General features: G+C 33.0%; 1 protein-coding gene across 10 annotated transcripts in view; it reads left to right on the top strand.

Moving 5' to 3' along the window:
- Window positions 1-23,476, top strand: part of LOC143247064 (serine/threonine-protein kinase TBK1-like) — a 32,987-nt gene that overhangs the window by 155 nt on the left and 9,356 nt on the right. For 3 of the 10 annotated variants that reach the window (XM_076494458.1, XM_076494457.1, XM_076494456.1), the window contains exons 1-4: window positions 9,584-10,816; window positions 14,160-14,289; window positions 20,831-20,921; window positions 21,072-21,162. In XM_076494458.1, coding sequence (XP_076350573.1) covers window positions 10,646-10,816; window positions 14,160-14,289; window positions 20,831-20,921; window positions 21,072-21,162 — 483 coding nt within the window. In that variant the 5' untranslated portion in view covers window positions 9,584-10,645. Of the gene's footprint in view, window positions 1-252; window positions 366-1,325; window positions 1,474-9,583; window positions 10,817-14,159; window positions 14,290-20,830; window positions 20,922-21,071; window positions 21,163-23,476 lie in introns of those variants that run through there. The other 7 variants (XM_076494454.1, XM_076494460.1, XM_076494461.1 and 4 more) reach the window with 7 other exon arrangements.

Below are 23,476 nucleotides of genomic sequence, written 5' to 3'. Positions count from 1 at the left end.
TAGGGTTGGTTGAGTATATTATATTAAAATGATTTTGAATATTCAAATTTGTAAGTTGTATGATAACCACAGATGATATAAAGTTACAGTGGAACATATTGTATCAGAACTGTTTCAAACATGTTTGGCATTTCATAAGTAGTATGATGCTACCAACTAATAGTTACATTTGGAAATGATATGTAATAGCTCTTTCAATGTAAAATATTCATACACTCAAATCATAAATATGTATTCATGTCATTGATTTAGAACTTCTAAGATGGGATGTCTGTTATACTTAATGCCAGTAGAAAATAATGAAATATGGATCAACTTGGTACACCAAGGTGGTCTCCAAAGAAACATATTGTTCCCAGGTTGCTGTAAGTAAAGTGTAGCATCTTGTAATAGATAAGAATCCCAAAACTAAAGGTCAGTAATAAAAGCTGTCCACATGCCCCAGGCAACAGTGTGCAACATAATAAATAAGGATCTCTGTATGAAAAAATGGCATAAATAACAAAGTACATTCAAGATTTATTGTTCAGTTGTTGCATATTTCAAGTAGTTGAAGATTTAAATGTATATTCATGCTATTCCATATGAATGCAGCTGGATGCAGCATGTATGGGTTATTGTGATTGGACTGTTGAAACAGATACTGGGAAGCTGTCATATTTGTATACTAGGTGTGTCATGGAAACCATGTAGGAAGGATTAGTGTACTTTGAACATGACAACTTTGTCAGAGTTTTTTGCAATGGAATCTATGCTGTAGGGCTGTTGACCAGGTGTTGTAACATAAAGTAAAGGCTTAGTAAAGCTCTAAAATAATTTTAATATAATGCACTCGGACTTTTCATATATATTATTATGTTACCTCTACATACACACTATTTTATGCTTCTAGGTATTATAGATAATAAAGTGAATAAAATGTATGCTTTAGTAGGTTGATGTTAATCAACAAGCAGGATTCATGGATTCATATATTGGTCTGATTATTGCTTGATAACTCGCAATGCATATCTTTGACAATTCCTGAGGTTATTTCTTACATGTTAAAGTTTCTTTAACTCATTATATGATTATCTTAAATAGTGCAACTACATTGGCTTTTTAATCTACAGCGATAGTAAATGCTTAAATATTTTTGTGCTCCTGACTTGTTATTAGGTGCCATATTTTGCTTACCACAGGTCTGATACAATTTGTGGAAATTGTTTTTCTGGGTAGTTATGATGCCCCAAGTTGATCTCATGTAATGGTTTAACTTGAGTATCTTTAATTTATATACTTGAAACCATTTCATAAAAGACCAAATTTTATAAGCTTAAGCTTGTTTAAAAGTAGTAGTTTACTTTTTATAAAGCACATGTTGTCAAAATTATATGAAAGTTTTTGTATTTGAAAGTTAAGAAGGAGTTAAAGGCTCTAGTTTTCCTGTTTATTGTATTGAGTTTTGTTCTTCCTGTCTGGGTTCCTTTTCAGGTAAGTTATTTTGTTTGTCTCAAAGCACTTACTGAAAATTTTAAACAATGGTTCAGTATTGAGCTCTTAGTCACTAGAGCTTATTTTATTCTGAACGACCTTGTAGCAGTGTTGAAGTTGATTAGTTCTGTTACTTATCCATTTTGATTTGAAGGCTAAACACACTTAAATTTGTGGATAGTTTGATTTTGAGATATTTTTCATTTTATTTCTCATAACCCATAAATGGAAGACTGCCATAAAATGACAGTTTGGATACATCAAAACCTATCTTTTAATTTTATAAATATTCTAAAATATTGTGAAGTTATGAAAGATAACCACTTTTTAACAAAACACTTTTCATACCTTCTATTTCTTTGAAAATAATGATAGTTAGTGGCAATATGTATTTTATCAAATTCTATATAACAGCTACAAAACTATCAACATGACTTTACAATCCTGTATTCTTTGATTTATGACACATTTCCATTTCAAGGTCTAGAAATTAGAATTTGAATGGATTTTTTCATCAACTGTAAATTTAATATGGAATTTTTTAGTCATCATCATTGTCAAAATAGTCAATAAAATTATTAAATTGTTATATACACACATATAAATAAAACGTAGCTGGTGTGGAGAATGTCATTTAACAAAATAATGTTATACTGTCTTTCCTTAATTTTCATATTGATTTTTAAAGGATGTAGCATAAATTATTTTTCCATTATGGATTTCTAAGAAAGAGATATAATAATTATAGTTATAAACACAGAAACTGAGAAAAATTTATCTTAAGATATAAAATAATGTCTTGAGTTTCTAAATAAATATGAAGGATTGAAATCAACACAAAAGTTTCTTCTGTTTAAGACTTGTATCAAAAAAATGAAAGAACACTAAATTATTATTGTAATGTGCTACAGAATCTTCTGCATAATGATGACATATAAAAGTAGACAAATATATAAAGAGAAGTTTTAGTTTTCTCAGAAGAGAATTGCATAATTTAATATTGTGGTTGGATTTTTGTCACTGTAAATATATAGAAACAATAATTAATAAGGAATGTTAACATTTTCTTATCCTGAAAATTATATTTCCAGTGACTACTTACTTCCTTTCACTCCAAGGATATTTCATTCTTGATTTGTCCTCTAAGCATTGCTAAAACTTTTTTTTTGCCCATTATACCCCATTAATTTAACACATGATTACCAGCTACCAATTCTACTGTGACATATACTCTAGCATAATTCTTGCTATTAAATTTAATAGCACTTACTGAAAAGGAACTTTTCACTGGGATAAATGAGGATAATCAGGAATTATCGTGTAAAAACCAAAAACATTGGCAAATCAGTAGGGAGGAAAGATGGGAAGAGGGTGACAAGGAAGTACCTACTGAAAGTAAATTTTGAGTATCAAAAAGTGTTAACTTCTGGAATGGTCTTACCTCCAGATACCTTTTCACACCAAAGCTAGGATCCCTTATTGCAAAGGTGCAGGGGTCAGTGAAAGTGCAACAAAACAAAATCAAGTAGAAAGTGACAGCACTGAAATAACAGTTGTGCAAAAATATGAATTGAATGCACAATTGTATGTTTTTTGCCCTGTAAAAAATATGCACGAGCAGTAACACAAAAAGGGTAGAATGGAATAGACTGGCATCTGTTTGTACTCAGGAAAGAGCCATACAGCTCTGAATCAGTATAGAGGTGCTGGAGAACATGATCTGAAGCATTACAACCTTCAAAAACATGAAAAATTTAGTGTGGAAGTAATAGGAACTTGAAGAAGTAAGTGCCAAAGATGTGGGGACATGTTGGATGATGACAGGTGCAGTCCATCCAGTGAAAACACCTTGTAAAAGATATTGTGATCAAAAACTGCAGTCCATCCAGGCAAAACCATACAATGGAAACACCTTGTATAAAATACTTTGATCAATAAGTGCGGTCCAAGTGTCTTGGATGTATATATGATTTGGCCAAGTGCAGACTGTCCAGGCAAAGACAATCTGGGGGTCCAAAGATTATATTATATGTGGTCCATCCAGGCAAAAAACATTCAGTGGAAGTGCCTTGCATAAGAATTTTGTGATCAACAAGTGTGGTCAGCCCAGGCAAAAACAGCTGGGAAAAGTGTCCTGAATGATGACTAGTATGTTATAGTGTCATCACTGTTTGATACCTCAGTGAGTATAAGAGTGGTAGCCTTTTTCTTGCCAAGTGGGTAAATATGATCTATAAATTTTATTTCTGTTTATTGTACAAAACCCACTCAGGAGGGAATATCTGCAGTCCACAACTCCAGCAACGAGATGGGGGGGATACATGTTGTGAAGTCCAGAGGAATGACACACCAGAAGACAGTTCAGTGGTTGTCTGTGATTCTCTATTTAAAAACAAAGTCTCGTTTGTAAGAATTTCAGATCAGTAGACATAGGCAAAAATTCCTATCTGCTTCAGACATGAAATCCACGAGTGATGGTATGGTATATATAAGACAGTGAAAAAAACCTTTAGAAATATATGCACACACACCACCAGAAAAGTGTCTGAATGGTGAGCATTATATAAAGTTAGTGCAAGCATAATATTAATCATACCTGACCAAGCAACACCTGCCACTAGGTGAGATCATGAAATATGATGTGCATCAACTAAAGAAAATAAGGAATCAAAAATATGTCAACTTGCCAGTCAAAGGTGAACAAATATGTGTAGAATTACCTTACGAGGAGGACAATACCCAACAAAGAAATATGCAGCTAGGCCGTACAAATAATATGCAACAAATACATTGAGAATCATCCACATAATAGCCTGAATGATCTCATCCAAATGTTGGCAGCTTCAAGCAGCAAAAAAACATAGTTAGATGATGAACTTGGTTCGAAGAAACATCATGCAGACAACAACACTCCTTCAACAAGTTGTACGAGTTGATGAACCAGCAGTGAGGATAACAGGCAACAGATCACAGGAAACAGAGGAATTCTAGGGAACAAATAAATGGAAACAAGAACCACGAGCCACCTAGGGAAAAAGAAACCAATCCAGATCCAAATGGCAGCAAAAGAGGGAATGTGAGGTAAGGAAATAGTAGAAAAGGCTAAAAGAAAACCCAGGGATGCAGAAGTCTTGGGAAGGAAAGCCTCACATAGAGAGAAGATAACATACGAGGAATGGTGAAGGATGTGGAAAACACAAATGGCAGAAGTATTGAAACAATGGTGACCATATGCCAGGAGAAAAAAGAAATAGGTGTAAAGAGAAAGATGATACAAAGAAAAGGTTGTAATGGGTACAAAAGAAGAAAAGAACAGATCTCAATCTGGGAGAAGAAAGGAATGTGGCAGACAGATCAACCAAAAGAAGCAGAAAGAAAGTGGAAAACCAGGGTGAGAAGGCTTACCAGAAATTGAAGAAATGGAAAGTATTTGACAGGAAAGGTCTATAACGATCAACAGTTAGCATGGACAAAAGGACAACAAGGTGGAGAACTGGGATAAATGAGGAACAGAAAGATTTGATGGGTGGAAGCCACAGCAGTTGGACCAAAACCTTTGAAACTGGGACAGTGATGGTCACGTGGTATGAGAAGAGAAAGATACTACATGAGGGATGAACCTCTAAGCTTAGGTTAGGAATTTGACAGGAAATACCATGTGTGAAATTGGACTTAGGTGACATTAGAAGGAACAAGGCCCAATCAAGGTGATTGGAAGAGAGACTCGCTGCAGGAAGAGCTAAAACGGAGGGAACCTTTTCTTAGCTGGTCAAAACAGAGCAACAAGCAAGATACAACAAGGAATAGTCTGAATAAAGGAAAAACTACTGGAGAGTAGTAGAGGGTACATATGTAAGGAAAGACTCTTCCAAGCCAGAATAAATGTACCTACTCTCAGAACAGAAGGGTGTGGAACCAAAGACTTAAAGGAAGGAGTTTTGACATTCCAATGAGCAGCAAACACATGTATATGGGATGTTCCAGTTGAGAACACTCCCACCAAAATATTTGTGGAAGAAGTGGCCTCTTCAGGGGAAGAATCTGGTTGGTTTGAGATTCACAGTCAACCACCAGATACATAACACTGGAAACATGGTGCACCAAGATTGTCATGTATTGTTTGTAGGTCCAATAAAGATAAAAAAGATCCAGAGTCTGAAAACACACAGTTGTTTGGTGATACAACTGACAACAGTGGGATAGACACAAAAATTTATAACTACTCACCCTCTCAAAAGAGGGATGAAATGATAAAGAGCATGACAACTGCCAAAAGTTTCAGGATATCTAAATAGAGAATAGCCTCTCTGACTGACCATCTATCAGAAATCACTCAGTAATTGAGAAAAACTCCATAACCTAACAAGAAAGTATCAGTAAACAAGTGAGACACCAGAGAAGTTGGAGGAAAGAAAATCCCCAACTATTTTAGAGAAGCATCCATTGAAGGGAACTTGTGAACTCAAATCAAGGGAATGGGAACTTCCAAAGAAAAGAAGGTATGGCTGTTGGAACTACTTGCTCTATATTCCCAAGCCAAAGTGGAGAAATCTGGAACTGACAAAGATGGGGAAGAAAAAATCCCAGTAGAATAAGATATTGAATAGGGTTAAGAATGAACCTCTACAACTAGATCAGAAAACCCCACTTGATAAGCTTCTTGAAGAATTAAGCAGGCATGATTAACTTACTGGACATGAAAAGAGGGCAACAGGAGCCAGTCATTCAAAGAAAGGAAAATCCAAAGATCCAATGAGTGAAAATGACAGACAAAAGAGTATATCACTCAACAAAACACATGGAGCTAGTAAAGACCAAGCAGGAGCACCCAGAACTGAAAGACTGTGGATGAATCAAAGTAACTGATGTGACTCTCAAGCAGTTGGAATATGAAGATAGCCATCCATCATGAGGATGTAGTTATCCATAGTCCCAATGACAGACTGAAATGAGAGGTAGGACTCTATGGTAAAATGAGGTAGCTCAGATATGAGTTCAACTGAGAATTTAAGATGGGAGTTGAGTGGAACCACTTGATGAACAACCCCTTTGTGTTATAGGTCTTGAACAGACCAGCAAGATGATTGGAAGAGGTACAATATACCAAGGAAGAGAAAAAGAGATATGGAAAGTGAATGTGAGGGGCAGAACTAAAGGCAAAAAATCCTCAGTTAGAACTCGTAGAACCCCTGAAACTGCCCTGAAGTGTGGCCAAAAAAGAAATCACAAACTAAACATATGTAGAGAAATCAATTATTACAAATGAACAACAAAATTTTGAAATTAGTAGAGTTTAGAAAGAACATAAAAATAATAAACCTGTGAAATTGTGAAACTGAACCTAAAACATAAAACAAGAAACAACACCTAAAGTACAAAACCACTAAAAGAACTTAGAAGATAAAAGACATAAATTTTGAACTTGGAAGTCCACTTGAACTAAGAAGTGGACATGAAAAAGAAAAGACAACCAGTTAACAGTAATGATATTTTTTTTATGTTAAATCTAATCATAAATTAGATGGGACTAGCAATAAAAAAAGGAACTTACAAACTTTAAATGTAAATTGAAACTAAGTAACTGAGATGGTAAAAGAAGTATAAAAAAACTAACTTGTCAAATACTGAACAGAGAAGACATGAAAGACTGAAATTATAGCATGAGGAAATTAGGTCAATCCACATATACTAACATAAATTTACTCAACGTGGGTACACTTACTAGGATTGAAGAACAGACATTGAAAAACTTACCATGGATCTCCTAGGAAGAAGAGCAAAACCTAACCCAGATCACATGGAAGCACAAAAACTGGAAGAAGGTACTGTAGATAGAAATTTCCACTCAGTAGTTTTCTAACTTCTTCCTCACAATAAAATTGTAAAGTGTAAGGAAGAAACCATCATTCAAAGATGAAAGGAGGTAAGGCTGTTTTAGAATAAGACAACTTTATGTTAAATCTTTAAAAAATATATTAAATGGCTTGCTTAGAAAGAAGAGAATGTATTATTAGAATATTTATTAATGGCCAAGGAAAAGTTATGCATAACAAAAAGAAAATATTATCTAGAGGATTAATATTTTCAATGTCATCATAATTATTATTGTTTATGTTTAGGAAAACTTATAAGGAAGTGTAAGGATAGTCCTATTTATGGAAGAAAGAGATAAAAATCTTTATACCATTGCAACAGAAGTGCCAGGGTGGTCATAATTTATCTATATTTAAATATAAATAAAGAAATAACCATTTAATTTATAGTTAAACCAGACATAGGAAATATTATAGTTATTTTGATAGTGAACAGTATGTAAGAAAAATATTCATAGTAATATCTGGAAAAACTATTTTGACTGCACAAAATTTATTATGAATTACAAATATACTTGTAATTGCTAAAGTTAGTAAAAGATAATTTCGCTTGTGATAAACATATATAGACAATATAATGGTTGATATTTACTGTAGTATTTTGTATAGTTACATTAAGTCAGTCGTTTCAAATATAGATACAGATAACTAGGAATTGGCAAGTACTTTCATTTTTGTCATAAAACATATGATTAAAATAACAGAAGAAAGTAGCAGATTTAGGATTTGATGAGCAAGTTTGTTGTGTAAGTTTTGATATTGAGCCCTTGTAAAATAACACTTCTTTACAAGAGAAATTTAATTAACAACATATTCTTACAACAAAGTCCAATAAGATTAATTTTTATTGACCTGTTAAATTTTTCCACCAAAAATTTCCATTTATTTGTGATAAAAGAGATGCTGTTATTGTCTCAAAATTAGTACTTAGTCTAGCAAATGTTTCTTGTGTTACCAAAAATAGTGGTTGAGTGATTGCCCAGAGAACTTTAAAACTATTAGATGCCATGTGATACTTTACTTGTTCTTTTCTTTAATATTAGAAATTTTATTTTTAGAGTATCTACATAATCAACATCCTTGTATTGAGTTTACAACTGAAGGAGAAAATGACTCATATTTGTCTTCTTTTTTTTAAGATACAGCTGTTAACAACTTTGAAAATATTTTAGAAATGGGAAAATGTCATAAATCAACATATACAAGGTTGTAAAGTTAGGTTGACAGTTTTATACCTGTTTAGTATTAATACAATTTGTTAAATATTTTACACAGCTCATCATATTGCTAGTGACTTTCCTTATTTTCATAAAGAAATAGAAAGTGTTAAAAATGGTTTTTATCTTTCATTACTTGACAAGCCTGGTGGTGCGGGAGCTCAACTCACAATCTGAGGGTGTCACAAGTTTGAATCCACACCACCAAACATGCTTCCTGTTTTAGCTATAGAGATGTTATAAAGTGATGGTCAATCCCACTATACATTGGCACAAGAGTTGATGATACATTGGCACAGATACCTTTTGAGTAGCTTTGTGCAAAACTTACAACAAACAATCATTACTTGACAAGAGTTTAGGATATTTTTTAAAGGGAAGTGCACACCTGTTTTAAAGTGAATTATGAGGTGCTCAAACTGTCATTTTATGTCAGTCTTCCATTATTGGGTAAAATCAGTTATGTACTGAGAGACAATAAATTTGAGTGTTATAGTTTGAAAATCAGAATTGAGGACATAAAATAATTAATGTTCAGTGCTCTTATATTAATACATTTGTTCTTGATGTAACCAAAATTATGTGTGGTCAACCACCCACAGTATTTAACAAGTGTATAAAAGAACACCTGAAGCCTAAGCTGGTAATTATGTAAATAATAATTAATAATGTAAATTCTAACGTCTAAGCCAAGAATGTTATGGAACTGCTGATAAAAGAACTTTGCACTAGTATGTAGTTCTCACAATAAACAGAATCTCAGACTAAAATAATGGTAGTTCAGAAACTTAAACCACTATATATTGTCAGCAGTAGAGATTCTTCTAAGGATGTAATCATATGTATTTTTTGAGAGAGTTTAACATTTACATTTCAAAATACACTTTCACTGAACTGAGTTACCAATTCATTAACAAACAATTGGAACAAAATGTATCAATACATGTAAATGATATTCTAAGAAAAATACCAAAGATTTATAATATTATTCATAAAATTAATTTAAAATCAACTGTAAAAATGAATATTAAAACTGGTAAATACAGATTTTTATTTCATCACTTAGCTATGAATCATATTAGAAACTAATACTTGTGTAACCTTTAAAATATATTTCAAATATCTAGACAACTGTTGTGGAAAGCAAACAACTTCTTGGTTTTAAATTTCATTAAAATTCAAGGTTAAATTCTTATAGAAATTTGGTTTTAATATCTACAGTTGGTACAACACAGGTAGCCCATTGTAGTTTTGCTTTAAAACTTTTACATGTCGAAATTTGTGTTATAAAATTTTTATAAGGGAATTTTTAGTTTGTAAGCAGACACTTATATATTTTGTTTTAAATTGATTAGGTATTTCTATGTTGTGTATGTGCTTATATTTAAGATAATGTATCTGTTGTACTTAATTTTCAAACTAGAAGAGAACATAGAGAAATCTAGTGTAAACTTAGAATGTGTGTAATGTGTTTTTAAGTCTTATAAGTTATTAGTTGTAGTATACCATTAAAAATTAAAGTGGGCTCATTAGTATATCTTTTACAAAAGTACAACAAAATGTGTGATGTCTCACTTCTATAAATAACTGTAAAGTACCAAATTTGATTTTTGGGAGATGGGGCTTAACACCTCATAAACAGGTAAATATTAATGAAATGCATGGGGCCTACAACGATCAGCACTGGCTATGGCAAGTATAGCAACTATATATAAAGACAGTAGTTGAGTTGGTCCTTAGGCAGGTACAAGTGGCCAACATGTAGGAAAATTTCATTCTCAGGTGACTAGGCAAAGACATAAAGTCTTATCATCTTGTATTTAAAAAATATCAATCTGTAAAAAGTTCCTGTTCAGTAAATAAATGTTTCCTAAAGATAAACTTAAAACAATATTTTATCTTTTTAATATTGAGAAGTGGTTTATGTGCATATGTGCAGTAGTGTTCTACCTCTAATCCTCTTTCCCTGGAAAGTACCCTGAAATACATGTTTGATACTTCATAATCAGTATTTTTACATTTTTCGAGTAAAAGCAAGTATTTCTGTTTTCCTGCATAGTGAAAATATCCTACAGAGTTTATATGCATCTGGCACTTCATTGGTTTTCCAGAGAGAACACTATGTATTCCTCTCCTGTTCTTTTGATAAATATATTTTCTCATTTTTCTTTAAGGTTATGTATTTTGAATGCCCACTTCAGGACAGTTGCTCTTACGAAGGTAGTGTTTTGGGTTACACGAGACTTGGAGCTGGTGAGTATAAGGAACAAGCTGTAAAGTTGCTTGTTATGTTTTCTGTAATTGTTTTTGTTTGTTGTTTTTAGTGGAATTCCCCTAAAGACTGTAAAGTGAAATATTGAATATGCAGCTAAATAAAATTAAGAAAAATTTGGTGTATAATTATTTCTTGAGCCCAATACTTATTATTAAATGTGAGTTCTCCATTTATGACTTACTAATTTGTTATTGTATTTACAATATTGTATTGTTATTACAAGAATCACAATTCACAAAATGGCATTTCTGTTACTCATGAACATATATCACTGACAGATAGGCATGGATTTCAAAAACATGAAGATTTGGAAGGAGCTTCTATTGTAACAAATTTGTTGATATCCCAGAAAATAAAGAAGATTGGAGGTTCTTATTTTATATTCTAACCTGTTAGCATTTATAGTTTGTGTATCTAATTGGTGGATACTCTGAAACCCATATATGGGAATAAAAAGTCATAAGGAGAAATCACAATGTAGAAGGTTACATGACATAGGGAAAAGAAGAGAAAGAATTTATTTAGATATTCCATATTGAAATTAAAATTTAGCTGATATCATAATTTGGATTATAGACTACAGTCTGATATCAAGTTTATTGAATACATTGCTGTTTAAAGTAGTTTTGAATGTAAATCTGTAAAAAGATTGTGATATATACTTTTAACAATTTCCACCTCTATCTAGAGTATTAAATCTCATTGAATTTTTTCAACTGTAATGTTATTTTGCATTTCTGTACTTCTTTTTGAAAGCTATATAATTATTTGATCTATTACTTACATGTTTTATATCAAAGTCAGAGTTATTTTATATTTCATACTGAAAGTCATAGTAAAACTGAATTTTGGTTAATTTATGTTCAAAGCCATATTAGTAATTTGGTTATACTAGTTGTATTTTGTAACTGTATCATTTACATTTAGTTTTATTTTATAACTGAATAAGCTGAATGTTCATCATGTTATGGTAAATAATGACTATTTTTTCCTCCCAAAATCATATTTAAGTAAATGTTTTATAAAAATTAACTATAATCTAGTAACAATATATGTATTGAAAATGACTATCTTATTTCTAATATTTAATGAAAACAACGTTTTTTACAGGTATTCAGTTATCTCAATTAAGTATAAAAAATGTTTTCATTAAATATTAGAAATAAGATAGTAACAATATATGTATTGAAATTGACAATCTTATTTCTAATATTTAATGAAAACAACGATTTTTATAGGTATTTAGTTATCTCAATTAAGTATTACTTTATTAGCATTTTGACTTCTGTATATTTTTATGTTCAAATGTTCTTCTTGATAAAGTTTTATAGGTTGATAAATGCAAAAAAAAAAGTTCTCAAAGACATTCCTACTTAGTTAACTGTGTAAACCTGCATGTGATTAATTGTAATGGTAAAGGCAATGAATTTTATTTTGAATTTTGGGGTCCTTTATTTGGACTGTTTTCCCAGTTTAGGCTTTGTTAGCCTGCTGAGCCAAAGAAGTGCACTTTAATTTCAGCATTTTTAAAATTGAAATGTATTGGGGGTAAATATGCAGGTTGTTATAGAATTGTAGCTGAGGGTTCTGACTGGACAAAATCTGATGATACTGCATCATTGTGTTTCTTTGCCAACCAAACAAATGTAATGGGAAATTCCAGCCAATGATTATGATTTTTGTGCACAAGCAATACCAGATGTGGAGCATGCTCATATCTGATTCCATTTTATTATTTATTATGATTTCTACCAACATAGTATCACATCTAATTATATGCCAAAAGTAGAGCATTGTTGGTTTTCTGCACATGTGACTGTAAGAAGTTTAAAAAGACAAACTTGCTTGTCCTAGAAGAAACTTCTTTTATTTTGTGCAAGTTCTGAGATGTTTCAATCAATAACTCAGCACCTGAGATATCAGCTTGACAAACATCTTTTCATCTTTATATAGTAGATGTTTCAGATTGAAATAGTAACAAATCATCTGAAATAGTTGTAAAGCTGAATGTTTCAGGTTGAAAGTTGCAGTAATGTGTTATATACACTAGTTGAATGGTTCAGGTTGATGGTCATAGTAACAAATCATCTACATGAGCTGTGTTTTATAAGTAAATGATTCAGGATGATTGTGACAGTAACATATCATCTATACCATTTGTATTTTATAACAATGTTTCAAGTCAGTGAGATATCCTCTGCACTAGTTTTATTTTCTAACAATATTTCTGATTGAAAGTAATAGATCTATAATATAATATATCTACATTAATTGTATTATATTAGGATGTCCAGAAATACATGTCGGAATTCTCACAGTGATATTTAGAAGCTGAATATTAAATAAATTATTGTTGGTTGGTTTAATCCAGCATTTATTACTTACAAGGTGTCTTAACTGTCCACTGTTTCAACTCTACTCAGAGTAAGTTTTGCAACCTTGCATGGACAAGGACTTTCGTATGAATTTTTTTATCTACAACTTCAAACTTGGATGACAAGCTACCACATCTATATGGAACATCAATCAGGCATTCAGCCATGGATCTGTTACTGAATGTACAGTTCACTGTTGGTTCCAAAGGTTTCAATATGGATATGAAAGTCTTGAAGACCATGAAGGTCATGGAAGGAAGCCATCCTTAGATGAAAACACATTGAGGGAAGCAGTTGAGACAGACCCTCACGCAACAGTATATGGGCTTGCAGAAAAGCTAGGCACAAGGAAATCAAGCACTGCCAACCACCTGAGTATAAATGGAAAGGCGAAAAAGTTGGATAAATGGGTCTCACATGAGCTGAATGAAGATCAATAAAATCGACATCATGAAACCTGTCAAGGATGATGTTCCAAAAATTGAATTAATTGGGAATTGAGGTTTTACCTCATCTGCCTAATTCCTTTCTTTTACAGATTTTCATTTTTTCAAGCACTTTGACAACTTTTTGAACAAGAAAGCTTTCAAAACCAGGCAGCTGCAGAAGAAGCTTTCAGGAAGTTCATTGACCATACAAACTCTGATTTCTACAGCAGGGGCATAAACAGCATCATTATATGTTTTTAACGGCATGTTGAAGCAAATGTTTTATACTGTTCCAAACTTCGCAGTTCAAAAATGACATATAACTGCACTTTTCAGGTTTGAATGTTACAGTACCATATCATTTACATTAGTTTAATTTTGTAACTGAACATTTCAGGTTGAAAGTCATAATAAACATATTGTATACATTAGTTGAATTATATAACTGTATGTTTCAGTTTGATAGTTACAGTAACATGTCATCTATATTAGTTGTATTTTGTAACTGAATGTTGCAGGTTGAAAGCCACAGTAAGATTCTGGTGATGGAACTGTGTACTGGTGGAAGTTTGTTTAATATTTTGGATGATCCTGCCAATAGTTATGGTCTAGAAGAAGAAGATTTTCTCCTTGTTCTCAACCATGCTAGTGAGTCTATTCATCAAAGCATATGTTGCATATTAAGTATTAACTGGTTGAATACCCATATGATGCTTGCTTCCTTTCAGAAGATTAGCTATTCTAATTCAGTGCTGCTCTCTATCTGCAAAAGTTTTCTTTATGCATGCCACAAGCCTTACAGTCCTTAATGACTCTTGTGCAACTCATCATGCATCACCTTTTAATAATAAAAGCATGACATACTTGTGTGATGCATGTGGCTCCTTCTACACTACCAATCAATCACTTCTTGTTTGGCAGTGTTTGTATTTGGATATGCTCTCTTGTTACTTTATTTCTGCATGTTTGATTTTGGTTTCCTCCCATAGTGGTAATTTTCAACTTGATTTATTCAGCTCAATTATTATATTCATTTTTATCAGTTCATTCAAGTCACTTTTTTACTGTTTGGTGTAAACTTCTTGTTCTATGAATTTGGAAGTTCATGTTACTACTTTGGGTTTATAGGTGATCTGATGATGGGTTTGTTTACTATATGCATCAGGAGATCAAGCATTATATGGTTTATCCTTTACCCCCAGCCATTTCCATGGCTCTCACTAACACTTCTGAGCCTTTTCTGTTTGATGAATAGTTTGTCCATCTTGTTCTGTTTCCAGAATTTGCTGATCAGTATCATACCTGTCTCATGGTATTTCTGAGATGACTAATTTAATCCTCAAGGAATTATATCTCAGACTTGTCATGTTTTTCTGTATCATTTAATTATTATTCACTTAATTCTTATTTTTTATTATCAGTTTTTCCTTCCTCTTCTGCCCCTGATATTTGGGTTCATACTGATCATTGAGTCATGCTGTTACTTGGGGTATTAAATGCTGTGCTCCCAGAAGAGTTTGACTTATTTTACCCTTTCCTTCCATTGGGCCATCTATCAATTTTTATACTGATATTTCTTATGTCTCTTGTAACCTGTATGAGGGTGGTGGCTTCTGTATTATGTGTCTTAATTTTACACACATGGTTGTTGGGTCATCAGAAGTTGTGATGGTATTTTGGCTTAGGTCTGTTAACTCTCAATTTTCTTAGGAATTTAAGTTGGGACCTCTTTCTAGTGTTTTTGTGTTTGATGCAGCCCCAGGAATTATTGGACCTTGAGTGTTGGTCCACCTACTTTCCACCCTTACCCATCTCTCCCTCTCTTCATTACTTTGCTATGCAATTAAAGCATTATCAGAACCCTATTAAGTGTAGTTCTTACATTCACGTATTCAACATATAAGTTAATGAGAGCTTAAACAAACAGTATAATTTACATAATCAGGTTTATTTCTCTAACTAACAAATAATTTTGGTGAAGAGCAAATATACACTTCGGTTTTGAAGAAAAAAGTTCACCTCCTGTGGTTCCTTATTTCCTCCCCTCTTTTTAAAGCTCCTGTGACTGACCAGCATTTGTCATAAGTGGTTCAGTTGTTGCCCTTGTATCAGGTGATCAAACCTGTTCCTCATCATTCCTGGGGTTTTTGTTCCCAAGACAACTGGGGATTGGCTGCCAGTAATTAATTGTTTTTGCTTCATACTCTTCATATCAATATCCAAGTTCCCCTTGAAGTTATATTTTCCTAGAGATAGGTGTTTTCTCTTGGGTTATGGATATTACCTATGAATGTCTCCTATACTTGCCTTATATGATGATACCATCTCTTTCTTGCCCTTTCTTTGGTTTTGCTTCAGCACCTCAGGTGTTTGGTTGAATGGTTCAGGCTTTTGCATGTCATTTTTGTACTCAGGGTCAGCAATGTTATTATTGGCTTGCTGGTTTCTTCTGAACTGTAATCAGTCACTTTTACTCGGCAGCTACTTTCTGTGGCAGCTCAGATGGGCTAGTTGGTCAACATGCAGTAGTCCTTCCTCTGACTCACTCACTACCTTGTCCAGTTGGGGGTCTTTTTTGACTCAAATATCTATCAAGTTTTGCCTTCTCCCTCATGACTTAGTTTGATGAAATTTTAGTTTACCATGCCCTCTTAGCTTTTTCACTTACTGCTCATGAGGTTCTGTTGCTATTGGAGATTTGGCCCTCAATGGCATGCCTTCAGGGGGCATTTCACAAATGACAGAACCTCTTTCTGCTTCCATTTCCTTTCCTCTTTCCATACCAGACAACCTGAATTGGCAGGTGTGTTGCCTCCTTTCCTGTTTCTCTATCTATGTGTTTTTATGGATACTTTCCTTCAGGCATGGGGAGTATAGTTCAATCACAACTATGTTTTGGACCAGTGGTCTGTGGATTTCAGTGCTTTGCATATTGCTGTTCTTGAACTTCTATTCATACACTGAGCATTCCGTAATTTTCTTGTTCTTGCCTGACATTGTCTGGGGATGATTCCTTCAGCTGTTTTTACAGTGATGGCACATTTAATCCATATTTTGATCATTAGATTTTACTGAGACCACACACATTATAGTTGTACATGTCCCATGCAGGGTGCTTTACATCTGGGTGTTAACGCCCTTAATTTTCAAGCTTCTTTGCCATCAGTGGGGCTTCTGCACATGGATGTCTTTGCTATAGGCCCTTAAACCAATTTCCCTCTATTTTGGTAATGGTAATTATCTAATGGCTCTAGCATTTGATACCATTAGCCTGAATTAATCACTCAGGTATCTTTATGTGTCTTATTCATATGGTTCCTTCATTGGGTGATTTCTTGTCCACTCCTATCTTTGTTGAGTCCTTATGATTGCTCCTTATTGATAAGATCATCCTTGGTTTCCAAGGTTATGTCAATTGCTTCTTTCTGAGTCTTCCTTCCTTATTTATCAGCCTTGATTGCATGTTCTATGTCCCAACCTTAATATTCTGTGTCTTCACATGTACCTTCTGTCAGGCCCTTTGTGATACTATTTGGTTTCACACATTGAGTTGCTTTCTTGTTAGCTAGCTTCATCCAACAGTTTTGCATCGTAGTGTAAACAGCAAGGGTCTTTTTCTGCTGATTGGCCTACCCTGGCTCATGTGTAAGAAATTCTCACTTAGCTCTTTGACTGTGGGTATTCTTTCTTGCATTCCAGATATCAGGTGATCTTTATCCCAATGCTTTAGTGTTTTTTACTTTCCCTGTTCTTTCCATGCTAATGGTTCCTTGCTAGTTCAGTGGTAAGTCTATGGGTTTACAATGCTAAAAGCAGGGTTTGATTTCCTGCAGTGGACTCAGCAGATAGCTTGATGTGGATTTGCTATAACAAAACACACACACACACACACACTCCATGCTAATGTGTCCAGCCTTTCCAGATTGGGTCATCCATGTTGTAAATCATTCCTTTACTTTACCCCCATTTGAACCACTTCCTAGTATTAAATGTTACTTTTTCCTGAACTTCATAATTCCTTTTCTTAGCTTGTGGACTTTGATGGTCAGATTTGTTTCCTATTACTATTTCACTTACCCTTCTCACAGTACCTGTCTTTTTATTTTTATCTGGTTCATTCCTACTCCCACATACCTCCTTTTCACCTATTTTTCTTTCTTCTATTTCCCATCTTTACCCTTCATTGGAGATTGGCTTAAGTGTCCAGTCAGAGATCTTTCTTCTTCTAAAGCCTGTTTTGCTATTTTCTGAGATACATGATCCTGACTCTTTTTCCCCTGGCAGTAATCATCTCTTTTTGATTTCACTCTCTTCCTTTACCAGTTAGGTCCAAATGACATACTCTTCCATATCATTCTTCCTCCTAGACATGTTCCACTTGTCCTTCTATCAAGTCCTACACCTTACTCTTTGTCATCCATTGCAGGAGATTCTGCATTGTGATATGTAGACTATTTCCTGTACATCTATCTCTTGCTGTCTACATTATGTCATGATTTCCTCCTTGTTGTGATTTCTTCTATTACCTGTGGATATTCTCCAGGCTTCAGCACAACTTTACTTTGTAAAGTTATTTCATCCTTCTTTTCCTTTCAGGGCCCTTATTTCACTGTGTTCACATGGTATATTTCACGTGGTAAATAGTGCCTGACCATGTAGTCTTTAAATCTGCATTGTAGGACATGTTAACTCGCTTCCTCCCATCCATAGCTCTGCATTTTCACTATTGAGATGGGGTGTTACACAAAATTGCTTCATAAACATGCTTATTCTAGGCCATAACATCCATGAACTTCATGGGCATAGGGGAAGAGGACATCTACCAATCCTTTCCATGTCTTGAGTGAATTACTCAGTATGGTTTACTTTTAAAAGTAATGTTTTGTGGTCACCTATAGCACTTTCAAATTATTGCATTCCTCCAGATTCTTATGCATTGTTACCCTCTTCCTTCAAGTGGAGTATAGCTTGTATTGCAAGCTCTCATCCTACCTTTGAGTGGAAGTAATTTCCCATTTTTGAGGTTTTGGATTAGAGTGAATTAATCACCATAAATCCTCACATGAGTTTGGGTTTTCTATCTTCCTCTCCCAATTGCTGCATCTATCTATGTCTTGGGTCATAGTGGTGGTGACATGGAATTGTTCCAGTTCTGTTCTTGACTATTTTTTGTTATCTTAATAAGGGAATGTTATTGCCTCTGGATGGTGCTGACCTATGGTTGGGGGAATTTATTTCAAGCTATGAACATTCTTTCAATATCGATGACAATTCCTAGATCGATAAGTTGGTGATGATCCTTGTGACATATGCAGAAATTGTTGCAGATCTTAAAGGTAAAGATGATATGATATGATCCTCATTCTATCTGCATGAGGTTTTTAATGTAGTTGACTTGCTGACTACAGTCTGCCTTCTCGACACTCTACACCTTACAATTTCCACTCTTATGTATTACACCCTTTATGCACAGGCAAAGGGCATATCTGGGTCAGATGTGGTGTGGTTCCCCTCCTTTAAAATTCAAATCTATTTCTTTCATTGTAAGGGGTATTATTCAGATGCTTGTGGAGATATTTCTGTTGTTCCCTCACACCAGTCCCTCTTCCTCCTCAATGTAGGATCATGCTAATCTTGTGAGAGGAGGTAAGTTGTATTGAAGTTATAATTATCTTATACTGAAAATGTATTTCTCACCCCTATTTTCCTGCATTTTTGTGGTGCTGACATCTTTCAAACTTCAAAGTAATATTTTAGTAGAGGGAGCCATATGCATCACATAAGCATGCCATGCTCCTGTTGGTTCAGAGATGGATGATGATTTGCATAAGCAGGGGAAAGCAGAGTGCTTGTAGCATGAGTAAAGATAAAGTACATCTATAGATGGAAGAACTGAAGGGTAATAGCTAATATTGTGAAAGGAGAAATGTACCTATTCGAAATACATTTTTAGTATAGGAAAATTAAAACTTTTTAAACATTAATTTGTGCAGATGATTATGACAGTCTTCTTTACCATGGTGTGAAACTTCCATGGCAGTAAAATTGTATATGGATTAAAGAGGTTATTTAGATATGTTGGTGCTTTGGTTGGTTAATTGGGTATGTTAGAAGCAACCACAATGAGCTGAATGGTCCATTGTATTTTTGCTCTTCTTGTTTTTATTTTTCTTTAATGTATTTTACTGGATTTTGCCATTGTTTTAAAGTGATCTTTTGGGTGAATTAACATAATGGAATATCTCATAACTTTATCGGTGTGAAGTAGCAGTTAGTTCGACATCATAAGCATATTTATGTGTGAAAGATATTTTTTCATAACACTGCCTTTCCTAGAAAAACTAATATTACACTAACTTTCATAGCAAGATGAATTGATACACTACTCTTCATTGTTAAACTGACCATTTCAATAACTACATAGTTAAATTTACAAAAATAATTGAAAGGTAAAGTATAAAAACTTAAAGGAAAAAATCAAGTTAAAATGGAATTATAAGTCATGAAAATTGTAATTGTTCAGGCTGATTTCCACAACGTGTCAGTTATCCACTATAAAATAAAACTATCAATTAACCATTTGTATTACTCTTTCAGTATTGAAATAAACTGTATTTTCTGTATCTGATAGTAATATTCATTGAAAACCATACTGGGAAGTAAAAAATAATGATTTAAACAAAAAATTGAGGAAAATTATATGTGTTTTCAGTAAGTATAAGCAAAACTAAGTGAATAAGAGACCAAAATCATAACAAAAAAATAAAACAAATTATTTAGATAACAGTATCCAAGATATGAAGAAGATATCTTTTCATAAATTATCTAAGTGCAATGTTGGCAATTTTGTAATGAGGCATATAAACATCCAGATGTGGTAGCATGCACAAGGGTTCGGAAGTTGTTTCAAGTACAGGTGGATATTCTTGCATGTTGCAGTAGAAATTGGTTTTAGTACCCTTGGGGTAAATCCAAATTTTTCAGTCAGTGGGCATTAAATGTTTATTTGGTTATATCTGAGATATGCAGCAAAATGGTTAAAGTACCTAAAGCCCTGTTGTTTCAAGCAAATACATTAATCAGTAAGCTAGGAAGTGCATGTCTATTTAAAGTGTTTCAGACTGTTTATTTGTGTATAATAATGTTTTATTTTTAATATTTCTTAAAATTAGTTTCGATTGTTCTATAGCTGCTGGAATGAAACACTTGCGAGACAACAATATAATACATCGTGACCTAAAGCCAGGTAACATAATGAAGTTCATAGCTGAGGATGGCAGGTGAGGTTAACATCTTTTATTATGTAACTTTCACTAAAAACCAGATAAGGTAGAGTTTGTAACACTGTTGAATACAATCAAAAATTGTATAATGGAATCTCACTTTCTTAATATTGTGGTAATAAGAATCCACAGTCACTATTTTTACAGATCCATCTATAAACTGACAGATTTTGGAGCTGCAAGAGAGTTGGATGATGACCAACAATTTATGTCTCTATATGGTACTGAAGAGTACTTAGTAAGTTTGATCTTTATTTTTGTATATTGTATCTATAAACTAGAACTAGCATATAAGTAGTGTAGAGGAAAGGCTGTAGTATTTTTCTAAATGATCATTGTTTAGTTATGTTACGTGTCAGTATTGTACTGAAGAGCATTTAGTAAGTTGGATTTTTATTTTTGTGTATATGCATCAGTATTGTTGAGAAAAACTGTAACATTTTCCTAAAAGACCACTTCATTTTTTTTTTAGGTTCTAAATTTTAAAAGCTGAGTTGTAATTTGTATAGTAATAAGAATCAGTTGTGAGGAGGACTGTCAACCTCTCTTGTCAAAATAAACAGTGGTTTTCAGAACATGTTTAAGATCTGAAATAAGCTTAAAAATATGTAGCATATTAATATATTTTCAAAGAAAGATTTTAAATTTAAAGTTAGCATTTTTGAAATTAAAAACAGAAAACTAATATCTGGCTTAATGGGTTTAATTAGGTTTAGTATTGCAAGCTGAATACTTAGCTTAGTACATAAACCAAGAGTATTCAAACTGAATGTCTAGCTTAGTCCACGAATGAAGGTTTTAGTTAGGGCTAGCATTTCACACTTAGTAGATGAATAGGATTACCAAACGTCTCATTGAAAATTGATTAACCCGAGTTTATAGTCTTATTTTTTTGGTCCCAATCAGAAACTGTAAAACCATTGAATAGTTTCAGTTTTTATGTAGCACACTGTGAGGATTACATAAACAATTTATCATTCTATACAACCACTTTAAATTTTATTTGAAGAATAAACTGACAAAGACTACACCTTTCTGTGTTCTCTCCCTCTGTGGTATGGTTTCTTAATCTAATCTGTCATTGGGCAGCTACAGAAATTGGAATTTGAAGACCTGTCTAGCTGCAATAAAAAAAACGAGAAAAGCAGTGTCTTTCTTTAGAGTAGATTTGAGACACCTGTGACCTGATTTTTATTATATTCATTAATTCTTTTAACTAGATAAGCTCTTAACAAATTTGGTTTGTCTATAATGTTAAAAGACAATACAATCAAAGTTAGATAATTTATCAAATGGTATAAATTGTGTTATTATCATTTAAACTGTTTCAGTATAACTTCATACTGAAAAAAAAGTCTCAGTTTTTTGCACTGTAAATCTTGCAAATTTATCAGGAGGTATAGTTAGGCTTAGTGTTTCAAACTGAATAACAAACTTAGTAAATGCACTAAAAGGTTAGATTAATATTAATATTTTAAATAGATACGTAGCTCAGCATATGCACAAAAGGCTGATTAAGCGTAACTTTGAAATTGAATGTCCTGTTAAGTATTTTTACTAGGCAGTATACATAAAATTAGTCTTTCAGTTCTAATACAATAGGGTTTTTCTTAAGCTTATTGATTCAGTTTAAAAGTCTTAATTTATGCACAGGCTGTTATTAGAATTATAAATTTTGTTTCTTCCCTGGCTTTTGGCATTTATAATCTTAATGTTAAATGATAGTAATTACATACTAGAGGACATGATTTAGTGTTTTGTCTGAATATGTAGTTCAGTAAATGTTGTACCAGATGACATACATATGTGTAATGTTTCACCTGAATACCTAGTTCAATATATGTACCTAAAGACATAGATATGTTTAGTCTTTCATCTGAATATTTAGTTCAGTGTTGGACCAGAAAACACAGATGTGTTTAGTGTTTCAAATGAATATCTAGTTTAGTACATTTACCAGGATAAATAATTATGTTTAGTATTTCCTTTGAATATCTAATTAAGTACTTGTTTTAAGTACTAAACTATGTTTAGTATTTCGTCTGAATATCTAGTATTCATATCTGTTGTATGAGAGGACAAAGATATGTTTAATGTTCAATTTGAATATCTATTTTAGTATGTATAGCAGAGGGGATAGGTAAGCTTAATGTTTCATTTAAATATCTAGTCTGGTAAATGTGATGGAAAGTTTAATTAGATTTTTCTTTTTCTTAGCAAAGGCAAAACAGTTCACAGAAAGGCTCTGAGGTTTTTTTTCTTTCTTTTTTTTCAAGTACAAAGTTTCAGTTCATAGTTCTGTCAACTTTTATCCAGTTTGATATCTATTTACAGTTTTGGACTTCAAAAATCAGTCTATAGATTGAAGTGTTTGACCATGTGTAAGTTCTGATAGATGAATTTACCTTAACCGTGCTGAAGGAATTTTAGTTTATGCATAGATCCTGATGGGTAATAAAATTGAATTGGATATGTGCACACCCCACACTTTCTGTTGCTGGAACAGAGAGATATAGTAATTAAAAAGGGGAAAAAAATGCTTATATAGTAAT

The sequence above is a fragment of the Tachypleus tridentatus genome, chromosome 3 (assembly GCF_004210375.1).
Source record: "Tachypleus tridentatus isolate NWPU-2018 chromosome 3, ASM421037v1, whole genome shotgun sequence".
NCBI lineage: Eukaryota > Metazoa > Arthropoda > Merostomata > Xiphosura > Limulidae > Tachypleus > Tachypleus tridentatus.
The sequence above is the reverse complement of the archived record's forward strand: the minus strand, read 5'-3'. Positions and strand labels throughout refer to the sequence as shown.